The sequence below is a fragment of the Podarcis liolepis genome (genome assembly GCF_965112155.1).
Source record: "Podarcis liolepis genome assembly, chromosome: 2".
In the NCBI taxonomy this organism is placed as follows: Eukaryota; Metazoa; Chordata; class Lepidosauria; order Squamata; family Lacertidae; genus Podarcis; species Podarcis liolepis.
The window spans coordinates 120326460-120352576 of record NC_139555.1 but is presented as its reverse complement, the minus strand read 5'-3'; the positions used below and the strand labels follow the sequence as shown (position 1 = coordinate 120352576).

At 45.2% G+C, this 26117-nt stretch overlaps 2 protein-coding genes across 5 annotated transcripts in view; both read left to right on the top strand.

The window, feature by feature from the left end:
* Window positions 1-26117, top strand: part of LOC310701614 (uncharacterized protein) — a 70612-nt gene that overhangs the window by 39537 nt on the left and 4958 nt on the right. The window contains exon 1 of one of the 4 annotated variants that reach the window (XM_083492777.1): window positions 25325-25395. The exons of 1 other annotated variant lie outside the window; for it this stretch is intronic. In XM_083492777.1, the coding sequence (XP_083348903.1) occupies window positions 25350-25395 (46 nt within the window). In that variant the 5' untranslated portion in view covers window positions 25325-25349. Of the gene's footprint in view, window positions 1-25324; window positions 25396-25485; window positions 25507-26117 lie in introns of those variants that run through there. 2 more of the 4 variants (XM_083492778.1, XM_083492780.1) reach the window with 2 other exon arrangements.
* LOC310701119 (uncharacterized protein) lies at window positions 1215-21006 on the top strand. The gene is made up of 7 exons (XM_083491423.1): window positions 1215-1435; window positions 3540-3973; window positions 6973-7099; window positions 9832-9914; window positions 13509-13635; window positions 16843-19704; window positions 20048-21006. Exons 2-6 carry the CDS (start codon window positions 3566-3568, stop codon window positions 18921-18923), a joined length of 2826 nt encoding a protein of 941 aa, XP_083347549.1. The 5' UTR covers window positions 1215-1435; window positions 3540-3565; the 3' UTR covers window positions 18924-19704; window positions 20048-21006.

Here is a 26117-nt window from a genome sequence, read left to right as displayed (position 1 = left end):
CCACACACTCCTAAAGGTTAAAATGATTATATATATAACATAATATAATTTATTATTTGTACCCCGCCCATCTGGCTGGGCCTCCCCAGCCACTTTGGGCAGCTTCCAACAAAGGCCAAAAATACCGGTAAACTAAAATGTCACACATTAAAAACTTCCCTGAAAAACTTGAATTGAATATGTGTTTTTGAGGACTGTGGTTGGAGGAAGAGGTGGCAGAAGGTGGTCAGCTAGTGGAAGGAATGAAAATGTTGCTTTTTCATAAAACCACAAAACATCAAAAGGCCTCAAACAGTTGCAGCATCTGAGCAGAAGGTTGCAACAGCGAAGAAACAGCAGACTCGCCTAGAGGTTTATTTTGAAGAGAGCACAGGAACATGCCTTCTGGTGGTTCCCTCACTGCAAGAAGCCAAGTTACAGGGAACCAGGCAGAGGGCCTGCTCAGTAGTGGTGCCTGCCCTGTGGAACGCCCTCCCAACAGATGTCAAAGAGATAAACAACCATCTTGACTTTTAGAAGACACCTGAAGGCAGCCCTGTTCAGGGAAGTTTCTAATGTTTGATGTTTTATTATAGTTTTTTATATATAAAAAAATTCTGTTGGAAGCCACCCAGAGTGGCTGGGGAGGGCCAGCCAGATGGGCGAGGTATAAGTAATAAATTATTATTGTTATTATTATTATTATTATTAAGAATCATAGTTTTGCAGAGTTGGGTCATCTAGCCCAACCCAACAGATGAAACTGTTTCTTCCTCCTTTTTTAAAGGTTTGCATTTTTTGGATGGCTTTGTTTGTTGTATCACTTCTAAATTAATAATAATAATAATAATAATAATAATAATAATAATAATAATAATAATAATAATAATTGCCACCCATCTGACTAGGTTGCCGCAGCCACTTTTGGCAGCTCACAACAAAAAATAAAAGCACAATACAACATTATTGTGTTCGTCTGTTTTATTGATCTGTTGCGCCCCCCACCCCACATGCTGGCTGTTTGCTGTAATAAACATTGGTTGGTTGGTTGGTATTGCGTAGGCTAGCAATTCATTGCTGGGAAGTGACCTATGTATGGAGAGAGAAGTATGATGCGCCTCTCCCTGGCCTCCCAGGGGTTAAAACGAAGTGAATCTGAATCCTAGACAGGACAAGGATTTGAGGCGGGAGGACCGGAAGTGGCGGAGGCGGAGTCCTTCCGCAGTTGTTCTCCAGCCTAGGTCGAGCCAGAGGCGATTGGACTACAACTCCCATCATCCTCAGCCCGCTGAGCCAGTTGCCGGGCATGATGGGAGTTGTAGTCTCCCAACTCTCCGGAGCCGATGCCTCCCCCTCCTCCCCCCCCCCCAAGTCTTTATTCCCCTGCCTGGCGGAGGAGAAAAGCGACCTTCTGCCTCTCCCCGGAGCGCTTCATCGGCGGCCCCGCTTGGAGCAGGTGAGCCCCCGCGCCTCTTGCGTGCCTCTGCAGGAAGGGGAGCCCCGGGGTGCAAAGCTGGCCTTAAGGGCCAGGGCGCCTCTGGCTGGGGAAGATGCCCAGATTCCTGCACCGGCCGCAGGCTGGAGGGGAAAAGCCACCATAGCGGGTGCAGGATCCTATATCTGCCCCTTCCCTCATTGCACCCCATGGGGAAATGGAAGGCAACCCTGTTTCGGAAATCTAGGTGTCTTTCTTTCTTTCCCTCTATATTTTCTTTGGAAGCCACCCAGAACAGCTGGGGGCAACTCAGTCAGTTGGGCGGGGTATAAGAAATTATTATTATTATTATTATTATTATTAATAATAATAATAATAAGACTGAGCTCAATCAGGACACACGCAGCATCCACATAACCACCCAAGAGGAAAATTTTATCCTCCTTGGGCTTCTCTGATAGGATGGCATCCAGTTGAGAATAATTTTTTTCTTTAACGTGTGGCTGGATGGTTACATGGGAGCCGGTTGAAGTTAAATCCTTCGAAGACAGAGGTCCTTTGGCAGGGTCCGGACGATATGGGATCGAGGGGGCAACTCCCATCTCTTGCGGGGGTGCAATTAGTGCCAGCACCGTCCGTTAAGAGTTTGGGTGTAATCTTCGATACCTCCCTCTCCATGGAGGCGCAGATTGCAGCTATAACAAAGGCGGCATTTTTTCATCTCTGCCAAGCTAAGCAGTTGGCTCCTTACCTCTCTCGCCCTGACCTAGCCACTGTGATCCACGCGGCGGTCACCTCCAGACTGGATTATTGTAACTCGCTCTACGTGGGGCTGCCCTTGAGACTCACCCAGAAACTCCAGCGGGTGCAGAATGCCGCAGCGAGACTCCTTACGGGGTCTTCGCTGCGGGATCACATCCATCCGGTGCTATACCAGCTGCACTGGCTCCCGGTGGAGTACAGGATCAGGTTTAAGGTGCTGGTTTTAACCTTTAAAGCCCTATACAGCCTAGGACCCTCGTACCTACGGGACCGCCTCTCCTGGTATGTCCCACAGAGGAATTTACAATCTTCAAACAAAAACATCTTGGAGGTCCCAAGCCACAGGGAGGTTAAGGCTGGCCTCAACCAGAGCCAGGGCTTTTTCGGCTGTGGCTCCGATCTGGTGGAACGCTCTGCCACAAGAAACTAGGGCCCTGCGGGACTTGACATCTTTCTGCAGGGCCTGCAAGACAGAGCTGTTCCACCAAGCCTTTGGCCAGGGCACAGCCTGACTCCCTCCTCTGGCAATCTTCACAGAACTCTAGCCCAATGGTTGCCATCAATTTGATTTGAATTAATTTTATAATGAAATGATTTTAGAATGTTGTATTATTTTATTGTTGTTAGCCACCCTGAGCCCAGCTTCGGCTGAGGAGGGCGGGATATAAATAATAATTTATTATTATTATGATGGGCATCCTATGCCCATGTTGTCTAGTCTGGGGTGCATAGGGAGGAATGGGGGGGACACCACAAAAAATCAAAACAAGGAAGAAAAAGAGTGGCGCTGGTGCTTACTGATGCAAGGCTAGTCTTAGGTCCATCTGCCAGGTGATTGGGGAAGAGGGTAAAAGCTCCCATTGCAGCATTTCCTCACCTATCTGCAGCATAGCAGGGTTATTTTAAGGAGAGGAAGGTTAACCTACTTATAGGCTGTGACCTACCTCCACCACACCTCAAAAAAAGAAAAGAAAAATCATTCCTGCGCTGCAACTGATTCCTGCACTATGCCATCAGACAGCTAGATATCTCACTGCTACAAGGTGCAGTAGATGGTTCTCCCCCTCCTGATTTAATCCCCACAACAGCCCTGCTAGGCTGAGAACCAGCAGCTGGCCCAAGGTCGCACCCAGTGAGTGAGTGAGTGGCAAAGGAATTGTGTGGGATAAATAGAATGTGGGAGGCGGGGCCTGGTTCTTGCCCCACCCACATTGGGCTCTGGCACCTCCCACCACATGTTCCAGCCCCTCCCACTTCTGGCATGCGTTCCCCCAGCAGATTCTCCCCCCATTTGCTAACGGGACAATGTCACACTTGGCAGGATTTGGTGGTCTGCTCCAATTGCTCCCCTCTCTGCCTCTAGACGGAAATCGGTGGGAGGTTTTCCCAATGGATGAGCAAAACCCAGCTGGCCTTGAAGGAGGAAGCGACCCCGAGCCTGGGAGCAGTGGGGAATTCTGGAAAAGAACTGTGGAGAACATCCTGGGAGAGGAAGAGACGCTCAGCTTAGATGTCCAGCGCTGGCATTTCAGGCAGTTCCGCTACCAGGAAGCTGAGGAGCCTCAAGAGGTTTGCAGCCGACTCCACCATCTTTGCCGCGAGTGGCTGAAGCCGGAGAGACACACCAAGGCTCAGATCCTGGACCTGGTGGTCCTGGAGCAGTTCTTGGCTGTCCTCCCTCCGGAGATGGAGAACTGGGTGAGGGAATGTGGAGCAGAGACCAGCTCCCAGGCGGTGGCCCTGGTCAAAGGTTTCCTCCTGAGCCGGGCAGACGACAGGAGGCAGGAAGAGCAGCAGGTGAGAACATTTTTATTCTTATATATTGCCCTTCATCTATAGATCTCAGCGTGGTTCACAACATAAAATGATGATATAAGAAACACAATGTTTTGTTAGCCCCAAAATGGAAAACGGGTGAGGTCCCAACTAAAGAAGAATGGCAACTTAAATCGATGGAATATGTGCAGCTTGCAGATTTAACATATAGAATAAGAGAAAGAGAAGAACATATGTTTAGAGAAGATTGGGAAATATTTATTGAATATATGGGGGGGGGAGACTGTGTACACTTGAAAACGTGGGCAGCATTAAGATAAATTTTTTACAGTGTAAATGAGTATTGATGTATGTAAAAATGGAATGGTTTAGTTTATGTATAATATGATGATGATACAACGGTGGTTGGTTTAATTACGGCTGGAGAGGGGGAGACGGCCTATAGGAAGGAAGTTGAGCAGTTGGGGGAGTGGCGCAGGAAAAAAACCACCTGACTGCTTAACTTAAAGAAAACAAAAGAGATCATTGTGGACTTTAGGAAATGTAAATTGAATATTCAGCCACTTATTATTGAGGGGAAGTGCGTGGAACAGGTCTCGGTGTTTTGATTTCTGGGAATGGAGTTGAGAGACGACCTAACCTGGGGAGAGAACAGCAAAGACCTGATGAAGAGAGCACAGCAGAGGTTATATTTTCTGAGAATCCTCCGGAAAAACAATCTCTCAAAGGACCTGTTGATGGCATTCTACCATTGCACTGTGGAGAGCGTACTAACTTATGGTCTGTGCGTGTGGTTTGGGAGCTGCACAGCCAGGGAAAAAAACAATGCTGTCCAGGGTTGTAAAGACTGCAGAGAGAATTATTGGGTGTGCTCTTCCCACCTTAGATCAAATCTATGCTGCCAGGTGCCATAAGAAAGCGGCAGAGATAGCGCAGGATAGTGCGCACCCCGGAAATGATCTCTTTCAGCTTCTGCCTTCTGGAAGAAGGTATAGGGTTATAAAGGCCAGGACTAGCCGCCTGAAAAACAGTTTCTACGCTAATGCAATTCTGGTTCTAAACGCAGCATAAGGGGTCTCTGTAGTATAGTGTATTTTAAAATGGGGTTTTAGAGTTTTTAGGGGCTTTTGAATGTTTTATGTAGTTTTTATGTAGTTTTATGTAGTTTTATGTAGTTTTGTGGTAGTTTTATGTAGTTTTTATGTAGTTTTATGTAGTTTTTATGTAGTTTTATGTAGTTTTCAATTTCATTGTTCCGCAAGGGACAATGACAATAAAGATATCGTATATCGTAAAATATGTAGAGATTTATGATATGCAAAATGACCCAGGGAAGAGAAGAAGGGAAGTCATTGATATTTTGATATTTTAAGGTTGTCTAAATGAACATTCTAAAACGTAAAACAGAAATTGTTAATGAAACTTATACTGACAGTATAAGAAACACAAAATACATAGTCAGAATTAGAACCAAACCAAACCAAAGGCAGTGAAGGTGAAGGAGGATTTCCTAAAACTATCTAAGAGGCGAAAAGAGATGACCTGATAGAAGTTTATAAAATGAGTCATAGTACGAGAACTCGAATAGATAGTTCCCCCCCCCCCATCCCTCTCTCATAACATGGTAACTTTGAGATATCCAAGCTGAATTCAGGACAGAAAGTAATTCTTCATGCAGCACATACTTTAAACTATGGAACTCCTTTTTTTAAAAAAAATAATATTTATTCATTTTTTTGATACAAACAACAACCGCAAAAGACACTACAACAAAAACCATAATAACAATTACACAATTTGACAATTCAGATTTAAATACACTGATATACCTAGGTATGCCAGTGTAAACTATGGAACTCCTTGCCACCGGAGGCAGTGATGGCCGCCATCTTGGATGGCTTCAAAAGAGAACTGGGCAAGTTAATGAAGGAGAGGCCTATTCACAGCTACTAGCCAGGATGGCTATGCTGTGGCTCCATGGCTTGTTGTTGTTGTTTAGTCGTTTAGTCGTGTCCGACTCTTTGTGACCCCCTGGACCAGAGCACGCCAGGCACTCCTGTCTGCCACTGCCTCCCGCAGTTTGGTCAAACTTATGCTGGTAGCTTCGAGAACACTGTCCAACCATCTCGTCCTCTGTCGTCCCCTTCTCCTTGTGCCCTCCATCTTTCCCAACATCAGGGTCTTTTCCAGGGAGTCTTCTCTTCTCATGAGGTGGCCAAAGTATTGGAGCCTCAGCTTCAGGATCTGTCCTTCCAGTGAGCACTCAGGGCTGATTTCCTTCAGAATGGAGAGGTTTGATCTTCTTGCAGTCCATGGGACTCTCAAGAGTCTCCTCCAGCACCATAATTCAAAAAGCTCCATGGAAGGAGACAGTAACTCTTTTGAATGCCAGTCGCTGGAAACCGCACACAAGAGCTCGAATCCTGCATTTGGGTTTCCCACGGGCACCTGGTTGGCCACTGTGAGAACAGGACGCTGGACTAGATAGGCCCTTAGCTTACGTTCCTGGAGGCTTCTAGTTAGCCAGCCTGGACTGTTGGGATACTGCCAGGGAGACAAAGTCCATCATGGCCCCCAAGCCGTCTCCGGACGTCCATCGATCTCCCGTAGACACGCAGTATCAGCAATTAGCCACACGAGCTCCAGAAATAGCCTGCCACATTCCAGAGCTGGTGCACGCTCTATCAGCAGATAATGCACAGCAAAAGATGCACACAGGAGAGCATTATTTACAAGTTTATTCAGCGTTTGATCAGAACAAAGAAAACATGACTGCCTGCTTCAGTGTCTCTGGCACAGAGAGAGAAACGAAAGCAAAGACACAACAGAAACATCCTGTGAACAGGAAATACGCAGGCTGTGACACAAACATCCTGCTCCCTTTTAAGGTCGAACGGAAATATCCTAACATGGACAACCGAATGCTGGAACTGGACAGGCTATTTTGGTCTAATTCTTCTGATGCATCTTTGCCTCTGCCATCCTTTTCCTAATGCTTTGCACTCCCATCTCTGCTCCAGGAGAAAGGCCTGCTTGCAGAAGCGAGCGCCAGATTTTCTGACTCGGAGGAAGCTCTTCTAGGGACAAGGCAGAGCCCCCCACAACGCGGGATCGCCCCAGAGCGTGGCAGAGGGGCCACCTTGCTTGGTAAGGATTCCTGCACGGGTGGGGAAACTGTGGCCTCCCAAATGTCGCTGGACCCCACCTCCCATCAGCCTCTGACTGACAGGTGTCAGGGACTGGGCAGAGGAGGAGGGGGAGTTCAGAATCACAAGAGGGATTTGAGGGAGGTCACAGCTCAGAGGAGGAAGAAGCACCGGGGGGGGGTGACGGACTTAGTGTCTTTAGAAAGCATTCCAGACCCCCCTCTCTCGGAACCTGGCGGGCCTTGAAAATAGGAGAGCAATGGACTATCCAGAACTAGATAAATTACAGTGGTACCTCGGGTTAAGTACTTAATTCGTTCCGGAGGTCCGTTCTTAACCTGAAACTTTTCTTAACCTGAAGCACCACTTTAGCTAATGGGGCCTCCTGCTGCCGCTGTGCCGCCGGAGCACAATTTCTGTTCTCATCCTGAAGCAAAGTTCTTAACCTGAAACACTATTTCTGGGTTAGCGGAGTCTGTAACCTGAAGCGTATGTAACCCGAGATACCACTGTAACAGGAAGGATTCTAAACCTGCAGGATCAGAGATTCTTAGATGACTGGAGTAAATATATGAACTACAGTGATACCTCTGGATGCGAACAGGATCTGTTCTGGAGCCCTGTTCGCATCCTGAAGCAAACGCAACCCGCATCTGCGTGTGTGTGGGTCGCAATTCGCCGCTTCCGCACATGCGTGTGACGTCATTTTGACCGTCTGTGCATGCACGATCGGCAAAACCCAGAAGTAACGCGCTCCGTTACTTCCGGGTCACCACGGAGCGTAACCCGAAATACTCATCCTGAAGCTACTTCAACCTGAGGTATGTACAGTGGTACCTCGGGTTACATACGCTTCAGGTTACATACGCTTCAGATTACAGACTCCGCTAATCCAGAAATAGTACCTCAGGTTAAGAGCCACACCATTGAAAGCATATCCAATGCATATTTAAAGCAATTTCTTCCAAATTCTCAGAATTTGGAATTCTCAGAACTATGGTTCCCCCACCACAGAACTATAATTTGCAGTACCCTTAATGTTGTTGTTATATTTATATCCCACTTTCCCCCCACAAGAGGGTACTTTCTTCCATATGTGGGAGTTATGAAAGGTAGCAAAAGCTTTCTGATAAATGATTTATAATGAGCTGAAAAAAATGTTGAAGATAACTTTTGTTCAAAATACACAGAAGCTTTACTTTTAGGAATATTTGGGGGAGAGGTACCCAAAGAACAGAAAATATATATATATTTATATACATTACAGTCGTACGTCAGGTTACAGACGCTTCAGGTTACAGACTCCGCTAACCCAGAAATAGTACCTCGGGTTAAGAACTTTGCTTCAGGATGAGAACAGAAATCGCGCAGCGGCAGCAGGAGGCCCCATTAGCTAAAGTGGTGCTTCAGGTTAAGAACAGTTTCAGGTTAAGAATGGACCTCCGGAACGAATTAAGTATGTAACCAGAGGTACCGCCGTATCTGAAAAGTAATTGTGATGAACAGACTACGCTAGTAGGACTGCAAGAAGTTTTGTAAGGTGGATTATTTGAAATATTGCAAGAGAGGCTATGAAAAGAATTATTAGTTAAGGACAATTAAATGTAATAGGAAATTAAGAAATGCAGAATAAGTGATAAAAAACGGAAAATCATCAGAGGTGTTGACGGAAGTCAAAAATATTGTATAAGATGGGAAGATATGTTGTATGACTCTTGGAACTGATATGTTAAAAAATCAATAAAAATGTATATATATATAAAAAGAAAGTAGGAGAGCAAAGAGTTCAGAGGGCACTTTGCAGCACCTGTAGCGATAACTCATAAGGAAATGGGAGAGACAGAGAGGGTGGAGATTCACTCGGGACAACACCATTATTCCGCAAGGCTGGATTCCCAAGCCTCTCTCTGTGAACGTTGAATAAAAAGCAGATGGCAAGGACTTTTCCTCGTTTTATCCGTTACTGGCAACCTGCCGTGGGGGTTGGTTCCTCTGCTGCCTGATGCTAGGCCACGGCTGAGGGATGCGAGGAGTTGGAGTCTAGCAGCAGCAGCAACAGCAGCTGCCGGCGGGCCAGAGAGTCCCTATCACAGGATTGCAATGATAATGCTTCACCCTTGGGTATGCTCATGTTTTTTTGTTTACTCTGTATCCATTGCGCTTGGATAGCTCAGTTGGTTAGAGCACGGTGCTGTCAACGCCAAGATTGCAGGTTCGAGCCCTGTACGGACTTCCTGCAACGACAGGATGTGGGGGCAAATCCGTTAAGTGGTTCATGGCACAACCTGGAGGCAAGGCAACCCAAAACAGCCTTCTCACCCCTTCAAAGTGTTGGTGCTGACCTTTAAAGCCCTAAACGGCCTCGGCCCAGTATACCTGAAGGAGCGTCTCCACCCCCATCGTTCTGCCCGGACACTGCGGTCCAGCTCTGAGGGCCTTCTGGAGGTTCCCTCGCTGCGAGAAGCCAAGTTACAGGGAACCAGGCAGAGGGCCTTCTCGGTGGTGGCACCCACCCTGTGGAACGCCCTCCCACCAGATGTCAAAGAGATAAACAACTACCAGACTTCTGGAAGACATCTGAAGGCAGTCCTGTTTAGGGAAGCTTTTAATGTTTAATAGGTTATTGTATTTTAATATTCTGTTGGAAACCGCCCCGAGTGGCTGGGGAAACCCAGCCAGATGGGTGGGGTATAAATAATAAATTATTATTAATTTTTTATTTGTCTCTTGCAGGAGATGGAATGATGCCAGCAGCATGTAGCGGGTCATCTCTCCCTGGTGGTGGAAGGGAAGGAGCTGTGATGGAAAAGGATCTGGTAAGGAGAAGGATCACTGGGGAGATGGAGAGGGGCTCACTTTTCTGGATATGTCTCATTCCCTCAGCATCTGCCCACCAGGCCTGTTATGGATGCCATTGTCAGGGTGAGACATTCGTTTGCCAGAAATCATGCAATTTCCAGAAGCTGCTTTCTTGCTGGTTTCGTTTGGTTTGGTTTTTACATCCGCAAGCTCAACACTCAATACATGCTCATTTTCTGGAATTGAGTAAGAGTCTGTTTAGTCTGAACATAAACCTCAAAATGAAAGGATGTAGTCCTTTGAGGGCGGGGTGTGTCTTGCAGCCAACTATGGCAAGACCTTAAAAAGACTTAGAAAGAAGTGTGCCTCTATTGGAGAAGCAGGTAAATAGTTTTTGGAATTGTTAAGCTTTTAAAGCCAGTAGTAAAAAAAAAAGTTCTATCTATACCAGATTGTGTTGCTGTGATTTATTGCTGTGCTGGCACCTGGAATTCCAAATAATAATAATAATAATTTATTATTTATACCCCACCCATCTGCCTGGGATTCCCCAGCCACTCAGGGCGGCTATCAACAGAATATTAAAAACACAATAAAACATCAAACATAAAAAAACTTCCTGATACAGGGCTGCTTTCAGATGTCTTCTAAAAGTCAGATAGTTCTTTATCTCCTTGACATCTGATGGGAGGGTGTTTCACAGGGTGGGCGCCACTACAGAGAAGGCCCTCTGCCTGGTTCCCTGTAACCTCACTTCTCACAGGGAGGGAGCTGCCAGAAGGCCCTCAGAGCTGGACCTCAGTGTCTGGACTGGACGATGGGGGTGGAGACACTCCTTCGTGTACACTGGGCCAAGGCCATTTAGGGCTTCAAAGGTCAGCACCAACACTTTGAATTGTGCTTGGAAACGTACTGGGAGCCAATGTAGGTCTTTCAGGACTGGTGTTATATGATCCCAGCAGCCGCTCCCGGTCACCAGTGTAGCTGCCGCATTCTGGGTTAGTTGTATTTTCTGGGTCACCTTCAAACGTAGCCCCACATAGAGCACATTGCAGTAGTCCAAGCAGGAGATAACCAGAGCATGCACAACTCTGGCGAAATAGTCTGTGGGCAGGGAGGGTCTCAGCCTGTGTACCAGATGGAGCTGGTAGACAGCTGCCCTGGACACGGATTTGACCTGCACCTCCATGGACAGCTGTGTCCAAAATGTCTCCCAGGCTGCGCACCTGGTCCTTCAGGGGCACAGTTACCCCATTCAGGACCAGGGAGTCCCCCACACCCACCTGTCCCCCCAAAACAGTACTTCTGTCTTGTCAGGATTCAACCTCAGTCTGTTAGCCGCCATCCATCCTCCAATCACCTCCAGACACTTCAATTCACTTCAAGGCTGTGTGGAAAATGTAATGGACCCAGTGTAGTGTTTCTGGCTGTGCAAATTATCAAGCCTTGGAAAAATGCACAACAGGTTGTTCTGGCAGCTTGCAGATTCTCAACAGATTATGGGTGGTTTCCATAATCCCTGACAGCCATTAAGTGCTATTCGCCCCTCAAAAGGACCCCAGGGCTGCAAATGCGTCTGTGATAAAAATCAGGGAATTTTGTTTTTGTTTTTTGGAGCAGGAACTGGGGGGAACTGAACTCCCTTACCTTTTAAAAATTAAATAATTATTATTTTTTTGTCTGAGGGGGCTGGAACGGATATATACCCACAGTGCCTCAGCCAAAAATCCCCCTCCATCTGTCATCAATAAAGTTTTAGCCATTTCAAATCCAGATCATTGTCTGCTTGAGTTTATTAATCACAACTTGCATTTAGCCACTGCCTGGGAGAGGGGCACTGTGACTGGGCCTGCAACAAACAAACACATTTAGTGGTAAGTTCCCCCACCTATTTTCCCGGGGGGGAAAATCACCGGATGAAATAATACAATTAAAAAGAAAACCGAATCGTTTTTAAAAACCAAAGACAAACCTATGGACCATGCAGCTACATGGTAGCCATTCATGAATTACCGCATTTTTCGCATCATAGGACGCACCGGACAATAGGACGCACTTTGTTTTAGAGGGGGGGAGAACAAGAAAAAAAAAAATTCTCCCCCTCTCTGCCCAGCGCCCCTTCAGTGAAGCGGCAGGAGGCGCTGCACAGAGAGGGGGAGAACTTTCCCCCTCTTGTTTTCCCACTCTAAAACAAGGTGCCGTTTTAGGGGTCGGTGTGCACTGACCCCTCTCGCTCTCCAGGCTTCAGGTTCCTTTCGACCTGCTCTTTGGGGCTGGCGGGGGGAAGCCCACCACCAGCTCCAAAGAGCAGGTCAGGGAGCAGCGGAAAGGTGCAGCGGAGAGGCTCCTGCCATAGCCGCGCGTCACCTCTCCAGCCGGGAGAGGGTCGTGGGGCTATGGCGTCTTCGCTCCATAGGATGCACACGCATTTCCCCTTCATTTTTGAAGGGGGAAGAGTGCGTCCTATAGAGCGAAAAATACGGTACGTCCAAATACAAACTTACAGCTGGCAGGCTCCTGTAAAGTATAGTTTTATCTGGATTTGATTGTATACCAGAACTTTTTGACTTCTCAGTTGCACTTCCATGAAATCATAGCCTTATCATTCGTAACATTGATTTTATCTCTCTGCAATAACCATTTCTCCGTTGTGCGTCATTTTCTTTCTAAAGTTGCGGGTCAAACAGGCAAGCTGCAACCTAAACCAAACAGTTAAAGCTAATGTTAAAAAATACACTAATTGGAGTAACGAAGGAGGTGCAGTGTTATAAATCTTAAAAATATAAGAAACCGCAAAAGGAGTGGGGGAAGTCAATTTATATTTTTATATTATTTATATTATTTATATTATTTATATTATTTATATTATTTATATTATTTATATTATTTATATTATTTATATTATTTATATTTATAGATTTATATTTGTTGGGAAACATTGGAGTGTTTTTACATCAAAACACTTTTGAAAAATAGGGGAAAAAATTATAATAAAGAAAAACAGGCAAGCTGTGGTTTGTTTCTGTATCTCTCAAACATGTGCATGTAATGAAATGAAATAGCTTTTAAAAAACGGTTTAATCAACAGTTGCAAGCATCTTAAAACACACATTGAAATGCAATTTAATACAGTGGTGCCCCACAAGACGAATGCCTCGCAAGACGGAAAACTCGCTAGACGAAAGAGTTTTCCGTTTTGGAGGTGCTTCGCAAAACGAATCTCCTATGGGCTTGCTTCGCAAGATGACAACGTCTTGCGAGTTCCTGCGGGGTTTTTCCCCTCCCCCCCTTTTTCTAAGCCGCTAAGCCGCTTATCAGCTGATCCGATAAGCCATTAAAAGGCGCTAATCCGCTAATCCGTCAATGGGCTTGCTTCGCAAGATGAAAAAACCGCTAGACAAAGAGAATCACAGAACGGATTCTTTTCGTCTTGCGAGGCACCACTGTAGAATGAAAATGTTTAAATGGATTTAAAACCACATGCACGTGGATTAACCCAAACCATCTTCGGCGCTGAGGGTAAAACCCACCCACCTCGTCTGCACTTGGGATTTTGCTGGTAAATAAATGTTCCGTCATCGGTGAGGAGGAAATGTTTGCTTCTCTTCCAGGATTTGGTGACCTTCGAGGAGGTGGCTGTGCATTTCTCTGAGGAAGAATGGGCCCTGCTGGATCCGGACCAAAGGTCCCTACACAGGGAAGTCATGGAGGAGAACTGGGAGATTCTGGCCTCTCTGGGTAAGACACAGCTTTTTTCTTTAGCTGATTATCTCTGCAGCACATAGAACTGTAGAGCTCGAAAATGACCAGGGATCACGTATTCCAACTCCCTGCAAGGGAAGCCTTATTCATTTATCCACTACCATTTTTAGCACTGTTGATTTTCAGTTCTTTTGAGTGGCTAAAATAGTTGTTTTTAACTGGTTTTTGCTGATAAGTTCATTGTTTTCTTCTTTTTTTAAAAAAATCTTTTTATTAGTTTTCCACATTTTTACAAACCAAATTACTTTAATATAATACAATTTCTTAAAATCAGGTTTCCCGCTCGTGTTGCAAACATATGTTGTTCGTTTCCCCCCATAGCTGCATCATTTCTTAATTAATGTTCGGTTGTCACCCAGTTGCTGACCACATTTTCCCATTGTCTTATTCTTTTTGTAAAATGCTTTGAGGGTTTTTCTCTTACAGTAAAGGGGTACCGTATTTTTCGCTCCATAGGGCGCACCTGACTATGGGGCGCACCTAGTTTTCAGAGGGGGAAATCAAGGAAAAAAATATGATTCCCCCCAGCTGTGGGAGCAGCGGACAGGCTGCAGGCGGCCTGTGTGCTTCTCCCAGACCTTCTCCCTGTTTTTGCGGGAGGTGGGGGAATTCCCCCATCTCTCGCAAAAGCCCACAGGAGCCACGCATCCTTTAAGGAGCGCACGGCTCCTGTGGGCTTTTCTACGAGGAGGGAGAAGAGACTGATGCGGCCAGTCAGTCCTTTGTCCCTCCTCGGGGAAAAGCCCCCAAGAGCGGTGCGCTCTTTAAAGGGGCTGCGCGGCTTCTGCTGGCTTTTTTACGAGGAGGGAGAAGGGACTTATGCAGCCAGTCAGTCCCTTCTCCCTCCTGGGGAAAAGCCCGCAAGAGCCGCACGGAGCTTGTGTGCGGCTCTTGGGGGCTTTTCCCGCCTGCCTCCCCCCTGCATTCGCTCCATAGGACGCACACACATTTTCCCTTTCTTTTTAGGAGAGAAAAAGTGCGTCCTATAGAGCGAAAAATACGGTATATAAAGCTCATTAATTAAATGTACGTCTCAAGAGGATGTACAGAATTATATATATATATTTAAGAAAAAAGAACCCAGATTAAAAACAGCACAGAACAGAATCACAGATAAATGTAGAAACACACACACACAGCGGAGAGACTAGGTGTTCCAGCAGGGAAACCTTGTCTGAACAAAAATGAGTGCTGAGAGTTGTCAAGAGAGACCCCTGTTCCCTTCACAGTGCTGTAGTTCCCAGAGTGGCTTAGGAGTCAATCCTTCTTCCCAGACGACTCTGGGAATTGTAGCTCTGTGAGTGGAATAGTCATTTTGGACTCACAGCCGTCCATGGAGGCGCAGGTCAATTCTGTGTCCAGGGCAGCTGTTTATCAGCTCCATCTGGTACGCAGGCTGAGACCCTACCTGCCCACAGACTGTCTCGCCAGAGTGGTACATGCTCTAGTTATCTCCCGCTTGGACTACCGCAATGCGCTCTACATGGGGCTACCTTTGATGGTGACCTGGAAACTACAACTAATCCAGAATGCAGCAGCTAGACTGGTGACTGGGGGCAGCCATCGAGACCATATGACACCAGTCCTGAAAGACCTACATTGGCTCCCAGTATGTTTCTGAGCACAATCCAAAGTGTTGGTACTGCCCTTTAAAGCACTAAACGGCCTCGGCCCAGTATACCTGCAGGAACATCTCCACCTCCATCGTTCAGCCTGAACACTGAGGTCCAGCTCCGAGGGCCTTCTGGCGGTTCCCTCCCTGCAAGAAGCCAAGATACAGGCAACCAGACATAGGGCCTTCTCAGTAGTGGCACCCGCCCTATGAAACACCCTCCCATCAGATGTCAAGGAGATAAAGAACTATCTGACTTTTAGAAGACATCTGAAGGCAGCCCTGTATCAGGAAGCTTTTAATGTTTGATGTTTTATCGTGTTTTTAATATTCTGTTGGGAGCCGCCCAGAGTGGCTGGGTAATCCCAGCCAGATGGGCAGGGTATAAATAATACTATTATTATTATTATTATTAACGACCACTCTCAGAGCCCTTAAGAAACCACAGCTCTCACGATGCTTTGAGGGAAGGTATAGGCAACCTGCTGTGGTCTACTAAAGATTCCTCAATTACAACTCCCTCCTCCATTCACCTTTGGCCATGGAGCTGCCCCGTCCATAGTTATTTCTGGCAGGAGCTTCTCGGTGCTGGCTCCCCCTCCTGAGTGAGGCGCAGCTGTCTCTGTTACTGATCTTCAGGAGAAAGTTAAGAGCATTCCTGTTTACCCAGGAGTTCGATTGCTGAGAGATACTGGCCATAGCAACCATGAAAGTAATAACTCTGGGGGTATGTTATTGTTGTCAGGTCGAAAGTAATAATTATGGGGGTATGTTATTGTTGTCAGATCTTCCAAATGTTCTTAAGACTGTTTTGAATGGTTTTTAAACACTTTAAATACTTTTTTTAAAAAAAATCAATTTTTAAATTGGGCTGTTTTAACATCTGAAGAAGAGTGCATGCACACGAAAGCTCATACCAATAAGAAACTTAGTTGGTCTCTAAGGTGCTACTGGAAGGAATTTTAAAATTTTGTTTCAACATTTTGCTGTTTGCTTTTCTGGGCTCCTTTGGGAGGAAAGGCAGGAAACAAATCTAACAAACTGTTTGTTAATAACAGTATTAATAAGTTTAGTTACGTTGGGGTCAGTCTAGCAGGCTTCCTCTCCCTGTGCTAAAATGGTGGTGATGATGCTAATAATAGTAATAATTTTATTACGGTCGTACCTTGGTTCTTGAACGGAATCCGTTCCAGAATCTGTTTGACTTCCGAAAACGGTCAAAAACCCAGGCGCGGCTTCTGATTGGCTGCAGGAGCTTCCTGCACTCAATCAGAAGTCGCGGAAGCCATGTTGGACATTTGGCTTCCAAAAAACATTCGCAAACCAGAACCCTCACTTCTGGGTTTGTGGCGTTCAGGAACCAAAACAGACGAGTACCAAGGTGTTCGACAACCAAGGTATGACTGTATTTGTACCCCGCCCATCTGTTTTGGTTGCCTCAGCCACTCTGGGCTGCTTCCAGCATATACAAAAACATTCCCTCTTAAGTCTTTTCAGCCCTTATCACAACTGTTTGAGTCGTTCTATGATTTGAGGCTCCATTTCTGACTGATTATCCCCCTCCGTTCCAGCAGGTGATGAATGGGACAGCGAGGAGAAGGGAGACTCTCCCAGGATGTCTCTGGAAAGAGACACATGTGAGAAGAGGGAACAGCAGAGAAGGAAAACCGAAGCAAATCAGAAGATGAGGGGAAAAGCCTCTGCCTCTCAGGACACTGACTGCCACGAAATCGCAGCTCAGGAAGACATGGATGAGAGAGGGGAAAAGAACAGCCCTTCCATGCTGAGGGAAACAGAGGAGAAACCATATCAGTGCTTGGAGTGTGGAAAGAGCTTCCATTTCAGTTCCGACCTGACTTGCCATTTCAGAACCCATACAGAGGAGAAGCCATATGTAAGCCTAGAGTATGGAAAGGGCTTTAGCGTGACAACAGGCCTCATGGGCCATCAAAGTATTGACACAGAAGAGAAACCATATAAATGCCTGGACTGTGGAGAGAGTTTCTGTTTGATCCACTCGGTGGAGGAACCATATCAGTGCTTGGAGTATGGAAAGAGCTTCACAGAGAATTCAAATCTCACTTCCCACCAAAGAGCCCATGTGGAGGACAGATGCCTGGAGCGTGGAAAGACTTTCGGTTCAAATGCAGAACTGTCTTCCCATCGAACAACCCACAAAGGGGAGAAACCATATAAATGCTTGGAATGTGGAAGGAGCTTCAGCGGCAGAACAGCCCTCGTCTCCCATCAGACGACTCACACAGGGGAGAAACCATTTAAGTGCACCGAGTGTGGAAAGAGCTTCAGTCAGAAGGTAAACCTCACTTCTCATCAGAGAACCCACACCGGGGACAGGCCGTACAAATGCTTGGAGTGTGGGAAGAGCTTCCATTTCAGTTCCAACCTTACTTGCCACCAAAGAGTTCACACAGGGGAGAAGCCGTATGGATGCCTGGAATGTGGAAAGTGCTTCAGCGGGAGAACAGGCCTCATTGCTCATCGAAGTATTCACACAGGCGTGAGACCATATAAATGCCTGGAGTGTGGAAAGAGCTTCAGTCAGAAGGTGAATCTCAATACTCATCAGAGAACCCACACAGGGGACAGACCATATAAATGCTTTGAGTGTGGAAAGAGCTTCCGTTCAAGTCCGGAACTTTCTTCCCATCAAACAACTCACACAGGGGAGAAACCCTACCAGTGCTTGCAATGTGGAAAGTGCTTCAGCGTAAGAACAGGCCTCATTGCCCATCAAACAACTCACACAGGAGAGAAACCGTATCAGTGCTACGAGTGTGGAAAGAGCTTCAGCCAGAAGGTAAATCTTGCTTCTCACCAGAGAACCCACACAGGGGACAGGCCATATCAATGCTTGGAGTGTGGGAAGAGCTTCCATTTCAGTTCTAACCTTACTTGTCATCAGAGAGTTCACACAGGGGAGAAGCCATATGGATGCTTGGAGTGTGGAAAGAGTTTCAGTGGGAAAACAGGTCTCATTGCTCATCAAAGAATTCACACAGGAGAGAAACCGTACCAGTGCTTGGAGTGTGGAAAGAGTTTCATTCAAAAGGTGAATCTCACTTCTCATCAAAGAATTCACACAGGAGAGAAGCCATATAAATGTTTGGAGTGTGGAAAGAGTTTCCGTTCAAGTCCGGAACTTTCTTCCCATCAAACAACTCACACAGGGGAGAAACCATATAATTGTTTGGAGTGTGGAAAGAGTTTCAGTCGAAGCCCAAACCTTGCTTCTCATCAGAGAATACACACAGGGGAGAAACCCTATCAATGCTTGGAGTGCGGAAAGAGCTTCAGTAGGAGCACATACCTCTCTTCTCATCAAAAAAATCATGTGGGGGAGAAGCCCTATAAATGTTCAGACTGTGGCATGACATTTTCTGTTAAATCAAGCCTTGCTTCTCATCAACGAATTCACACAGGGGAGAAACCCTACCAGTGCTTGGAGTGTGGAAAGAGCTTCATTCAGCGTGGAATCCTGACTACCCATCAAAGAACTCATACAGGGGAGAAACCGTATAAATGCCTGGAATGTGGAAGGAGCTTCATTCAACGCGGAATCCTGACTAAACATCAAATGACTCACTCTCGTGACGAAATATTAATGCACGGCATGTGGAAAGGTTTTCAGTAGAAGCATGCGTCTCACTTTCCATTAAAGAATTCACACTGGGGAGAAGCTATATAAATGTTTGGGGTGCAGGAAGAGCTTCTGCGTATGCAGGCACACCTGTGGACATTGAAGAATCCACAAAGCGGAGAACCCTATAAGTGAAGCGTGGAAAAATCTTAAGCATGCGTGAAATCCTTTCTGGGCATCCAATAATTCGTACTAGGAAGAACTCATTAAAAACGTGTATGGAGTGTTGAAAGGTTGTTGGTGAGAAGACTTAAGATGATCCCTGCTGGGTCAGCACAGTAGGAAGCATAATAAGCAGGGTGTGAGGTCAACACCCTATCCCAATTCTGCTCCCGAGTGACGAGGATTCAGATGCACACTGCCTCTGATTCTGAAGGCAATATATATCCATCATGAATGCTAGCCATTAGCAGTCTTATCCTCGACACATTTGTCTAATTGTACTACATCTTGTGGCAGTGAATTCTGTAGTTTAGCTATGTGCTGTGTGAAGAAGGTCTCCCTTACCCGTCCCGGATTTTCTACCGTTTACCTTCATTAGATGATAGTAGAACTGTAGCTTTGGAAGGAACAACCTCTTGCAATATAGGAATAACTGCGAAGGAATCCTTGACCACCCAACCTAGTTTAAAAATATCCTCCTTACCATCAGAATGACAATTGCAACTGACTACTCGCCCTCTACCTTCAGGTCCCAGGGCGGGTAACAACTAAAACACAAAATTAAAAACAATTTAAAACGACTTAGGGTGGGTCCTAAAAATATACATCTATAGCAGGGGTCTGCAACCTTTAAGACAAAAAGAGCCACTTGGACCCGTTTCTGAAGAAAAAACAACAACTGGGAGCCGCAAAACCATTGCGACATTTAAAACAAATATATCTCCGGAGCCACGATCTGACAGCGGACGGGAAGGTGACGTCGGGACGGTGCGTGACTAACGCACGCACCGCCCCCATGTGACGTCACAGCCAGTACAGCGCCCGCCACAGTGAGGAGTGTCGGGGCGCACAATGCGCCTCCTCCCCTCGCTATTATCCGCCCCAGAGCCACAGCAAAGATGTAAAAGAGCCACATGCGGCTCCGGAGCCGCAGGTTGCAGACCCCTGATCTATAGCGTCAGAAGCAGTAAGAGGCGCATCTTCAGCGTTTGTGAAAACGAAGGTGCCAGTTATGTCTCTGTGGGGAGTTTCACAATTTAGGGGCTGGCACAGAGAAGGCCCTCTTACAGCTACAAGATGGTATAGTGTAATGGAAATAACTTAGGGTTGATATATGTCTGGAATTTGGCCGCCGGCAATGGTAACCGGGTGGAAAGCACTGACATGTCCGGGAAAATCCGGAAGTGTCGATTTTTAGAAGGATCTTTAGAAAGGAAGTTTCAGAGCTCAACGACTTTGGCCACAACTTAAAAAAAAAAATAGCTCAACAATTTTTGTGTCTGGATTGTCACTTTTTGAAATACGGCACCCCTAAATAAATGCATGGGTGGGTAAGCCTGTTCTTTTCCTCTGAGGAGGCTGAAGAAAGGGGTTAGCTGAAATTTACATCTTGAAGCCAGCCAGAACCAGCATGATTTGAGGAAAGCAGCCTTGAGAAAGAACAAAATGTTAAATATAAGGAAATTGCCCAAAGCAGGGCTGCTGAGGGGTGTGGCTGAAGAGGTTTGGACCAGGAAGAGTTCTGAGGGGCTGGATTTGGCCCCCGGGGCTAAGGACCCCTATGCCTGCTCTGCTGGGTTGAGGTTGAGATGAGTTTATCTGAGAGATCGTCTTACCCCATATATAACCATTGACCACTTTGATCTGTGGAGCTGGCGCTGTGGCAAGTGCCACATAATAGTCATTCCGCATTTGTAAAAAATAAAATGTATTTTACCGTGGCAGCACCCACACTTTGGAACTCTCTGCTGATTGGCATCGGACAGCTGCCGTCCCTGTAACCTTTTCGTCAGCTGTCGAAAACATTTTTTGTTTAGGCAAGCCTATCCAGATAATGTGTTTTAGCCTGTGTTTTAGCATATCGTTGAATTTAATTGTTTTCCGAATGTTTAAAATAGTTGTTTTTAACAGATAATTCCGTTGTTTGATTCTTTTTTTAAATTGCTTTGAGTGGTTGTTTTTTTAAAAATAATAATAATCAAGGGTTTGATTGGCATCCGTCTGCCAATGGAGGACTGCGCCTTTGGTGATGAAGTCAAACCGTTGAAGAGTTACGGCACCTGCTGTGGCTATAGAGACCGATACAGGTGAGATGTTTCGTTGCAGCTTGGGAAGATGGAGGCGTCCGGCTGTGTAGCTGCAGTTGCACCGAGGCATTTATTCTCTCTGTGCTCGTCCCACCAGTCCTCCTTCCTGTGGTTACTGCTATGGATGCACAATTGAGCAGTATATAAAAAGGGTTAGCTTCCTTTTAAAAAAAAATATTGTAAGCCACTTTCGGTTCTTAATACAAACAAGAGTGGGATGCGCGTACAGTCATACCTTGGATCTCAAACGCCTTGGCTCCCAAACAAATTGACTTTCGAATAATCAAAACCCGGGGGTGAGGGTTTCGGTGTTTGAACAATTTTCAGAAGCTGAACGTCCGGTGTGGCTTCTGAATGGCTGCAAGCTTTGCTTCTCATCGCTTTCCTCCCAAGAAGCAGGCGTCTCTTAATTTCGTGACTGCTGTCACCATCTGCAGTGATCATGGAGCCCAAGAAAGTAAAATCTCTCACTGCCTCCATTTCTTCCCCTTCTATTGGCCAGGAGCTGATGGGACCAGTGGCCATGATCTTCTTTTTTTGATGTTGAGCTTCAGACCATATTTTGTGCTCTCCTCTTTCACCCTCATTAAAAGGTTCTTTAATTCCTCCTCACTTTCTGCCATCAAGGTTGTGTCATCTGCATATCTGAGGTTGCTGATATTTCTTCTGGCAATCTTAATTCCGGTTTGGGATTCATCCAGCCCAGCCTTTCACATGATGAATTTTGCATATAAGTTAAATAAGCAGGGAGACAATATACAGCCTTGTCGTACTCCTTCCCCAATTTTGAACCAATCAGTTGTTCCATATCCAGTTCTAACTGTAGCTTCTTGGCCCACATAGAGATTTCTCAGGAGACAGATGAGGTGATCAGGCACTCCCATTTCTTTAAGAACTTGACATAGTTTGCTGTGGTCAACACAGTCAAAGGCTTTTGCATAGTCAATGAAGCAGAAGTAGATGTCTTTCTGGAACTTTCTAGCTTTCTCCATAATCCAGCGCATGTTTGCAATTTGGTCTCTGGTTCCTCTGCCCCTTCGAAATCCAGCTTGCACTTCTGGGAGTTCTCAGTCCACATACTGCTTGAGCCTTCCTTGTAGAATTTTAAGCATAACCTTGCTAGCGTGTGAAATGGGTGCAATTGTGCAGTAGTTGGAGCATTCTTTGGCACTGCCCTTCTTTGGGATTTCTTTGGGATTTTGAGTTTTCCAAACTTGCTGGCATATTGAGTGTAGCACCTTAACAGCATCATCTTTTAAATAGTTCAGCTGGAATATCATCACTTCCACTGGCCTTGTTATTAGCAGTGCTTTCTAAGGCCCATTTGACTTCACTCTCCAGGATGTCTGGCTCAACAGAGGTTGGATGGGCTTCCATCAGGGATTTTTTTATCTGTGATTCCTGCATTGCAGAGGGTTGAGCTAGATGACCCTTGGGGTCCCTTCCAATTCTTATGATTCTGAGAAAAAGCACACACAAAAACCCATAAAAGAAACTAGGCCAGTTCTGCTAGGAAGGGCCTGATCAGGATATCTGATGTGGGGAGCACATTCATTGCAGGTGCTGAGACAGGCAGTACAGTGCAGTGGTTAGAATACTGATTGAGGCCCAGGGGGACCAGGGTTCAAATCCTCCCTCACTGGGTGATAATGGGCAATTCACAGTCCCCCCCCTAACCTACCTCACAAGAATGTTGTGAGGGTAAAATGGAAGAGGTGTGGGTGGGAGACCAATGTCAGCCACCTTGACCTCCTTGGTGGGAATCCGGGCAGTTTGGTTTAGAAAATGTAAGGAGCATAAGGATGGATGAAAACATAAAAGGAATTCCAGGAGGGTGCAAATCATATAAATTGAAAGCATTTGCGGACGACCTGTTCATAACTCTGGAAGAACCCCTGGAATATATTCCAAGGGTGCTAGGGAAAAAATAATTTTGGCATAAAAGTTGAATAAAAACAAAAGTATTACTGAAGAATATGTCAGAACAAAAGAAAAATGAATTTAAGTCAAAAACAGACCTAGTGATAGAAAAGAAAGTGAAATATCTAGGGGTGTGGTTAACAACTAGAAATATAAACATTTTTAAATAGAACTATTTAAAGGTCTGGAATGAAGTTAAAAGGGATATGGAGATATGGGGAAAGATAAACTTATCATTGTGGGGAAGGGTCTCTCTGATAAAAATGAATGTATTGACAATAATCTTGTTTTTATTCCAATCAATACCCACGGTCAGAGGAGTGGAACACTTTAAGCAATGGAAAAAGGATATTTCTAAATTTATCTGACGGGGGGACGGGACGGGACCTAGAATAAAATATAAATTATTAACAGGTTTAAAACAAAGAGGTTGATTCTCCCTGCTGGCTTTAAAGTTATATTATGAAGTGTCCTGTCTCTGCTGGCTGCAAGAATGGATACAGTTAAACAATACTGAGGTATTAGATCTGGAAGGACATGATAATAGGTTTGGTTGGCATGCTTACTTATGGTATGAGAAAACAAAGGTACACAAGGGATTCCTGAACCACATTATAGGGAAATCAATTTACCAAGTATGGGACAAATATAAGTATTTATTAGAGAACAAGACACCTTTGTGGCATTCCCCATTGGAAGCCATATCTATAAAAAAGGTAAACATGAATGGAAATTGGGCAACAAAGAAAGATCTGCTAACAGAAGTAGACTACAAATTAAAGGTGAAAGAATATGAGGATATAAAAGCTCTGTTAACAGATTGGTTACAATATTACCAATTAAATGACATATTCAGAGGTGACAAAGAGAAGGGCTTTGGTAAGGAATTCTTAAAATTTGAAAGGGAATTATTAGAAAATAATGAGAAATTGTTACCAAGAATGTACAAACAGTTGGAATGGGAGACGAAAGATGAAGAGGTTAAAGCTGTAATGATACAATGGACAAAAGATATAGGTTACAATATACCACTTGAATCATGGGGAAAGAGGTGGAAAGAGATTTTAAAATTCACGGCATGTAGTAAATTAAAAGAAAATTATATGAAGATGATCTACGGGTGGTATTTTACTCCAGTAAAGTTAGCTAAGTTTGAGAGCCAGTGTGGTGTAGTGGTTAAAAGCGGTAGTCTCGTAATCTGCGGAACCGGGTTCGCGTCTCTGCTCCTCCACCTGCAGCTGCTGGGTGACCTTGGGCTAGTCACACTTCTCTGAAGTCTCTCAGCCCCACTCACCTCACAGAGTGTTTGTTGTGGGGGAGGAAGGGAAAGGAGAATGTTAGCCGCTTTGAGACTCTTTATAGGGAGTGAAAGGCGGGATATCAAATCCAAACTTCTTCTAAAATGTATAAAAAATACATCTATACTGGAAATGTAAGGATAAGGGGAAGGTACTTCCCCCCCCCCCAAAAAAATGTGGTGGACATGTACAAAAGTAAAGGGCTTCAGGGAAATGATATACAATGAACTTTTAAAAAAGTTTAAAATTATGTTTGTTAAAAAAAAAACAGAGGCTTTTTAACTTGGTGTAATAGGAGAATTGCCAAGGAAGCAAAAGAGGCCAGATGCTACTAGCCGAGATGTGGAAAGAAGAAAAGGTCCCAAAGAAAGAAGAATGGATAACTAAGATGATTGAGTATGCCGAAATGGCTAAACTTTCTGTGAACAGATCTAAGCAGAAAAAAATTCAATCAAGAGTGGGAGAACTTTATAGACTATTTTAAAGAACACTGTAAAAACGTGAAAACATTAGCAAGTTTGATGTAACATTTATGAACTAAGAATAGATTTAGGAGGGAGAACAAAGGTTGAAATTAATTGAGGAAATATATAGTAATTACATGCAAGGAGAATAAAAGGGGGGGGGTAGAAACGGGGGCGGGGGAAAGTCAATTATTGCAAATTTGGATTGGATATGGATTGTACCAAAAGCAAAAATGTTGTTAATTTGAAAATTAAGAATAATTTTTAAAAATTAGTTTAGAAAAGTATTTGGGGCTCCCGCGCAGCTGATCCAGCGGGGCTTTCCGGAGGCGAGACCAGCGCCTCTCCTCGCTCTTTGCCCGGAGAAGCCCAGAGGCTCCTGCCGCTCGGCTCCGAAACGGTTAAGAGCAGCGGCGACAGAGCTGAGATTCCTAGAGCGGAGGAGAAAAAGGCTGCCGGGAGAATAGCAGCTTCCGCTCCCGTGGGAAGATGCCAAACATGGCGGCGAGTGTCGTTCTTCGCGGAGGCGCTGGAGGTAAGTCAAATCATTATATGTTATAACTGGGGGGGGGGGGTAGTGGGTGTGCTGCTGGAGGGAGTTCTGAGGAGGGATTTAAAAAAACCCTGTTAGGCAAAGCGTTTCAATGTAAGTTTTTTTCTGCGTCTCCTTTTTCTAGTCATCAATTTATCCAGATTTTCTCATTATTAAAGACCACTTGAAAATTGGTCAGCATTTTGGTGCAGATCTCGCCTAATGCACGCGCTTTTGCGAAGGGTATTTCCACAAATATTTACATTTGCCATAATTAATGCGTTCTGTATATAATTCCGGTAAAATAATGCATTTATAGGTCTTCCCCCCTTTTTATAGGGGTAGGAAATCTTTTCCCAATGGAAGGGAGGATCTTTCTCCTGCTCTCCTCCCTGCAGCCCAACTTGGGCAGGTGGGGGACCTTCCTTGGGCTCCCCATAGGGCTTGGGGTCAAGGCAAACCCTTAAGCATTGAAAAACCTTCTGCAGAGGCTCCCCCTGGAACTTGTAATAATTTTTATCTGGCCTGATTTTACTATAATTTGTTAAATTTACATACCTCCCTATACCCACAGGCCTCAGGACGGTTCACAGGATAAAAGTACATAATCAAAACAGAAACAAAAAGAACCAATTACACACACACCCAACACACACATTTTAAATTATTTGTGTAAGCAGTTTCTGCAAGAGGAGTTCTGGGCATAAGAGATTTTTTTTAAAAAG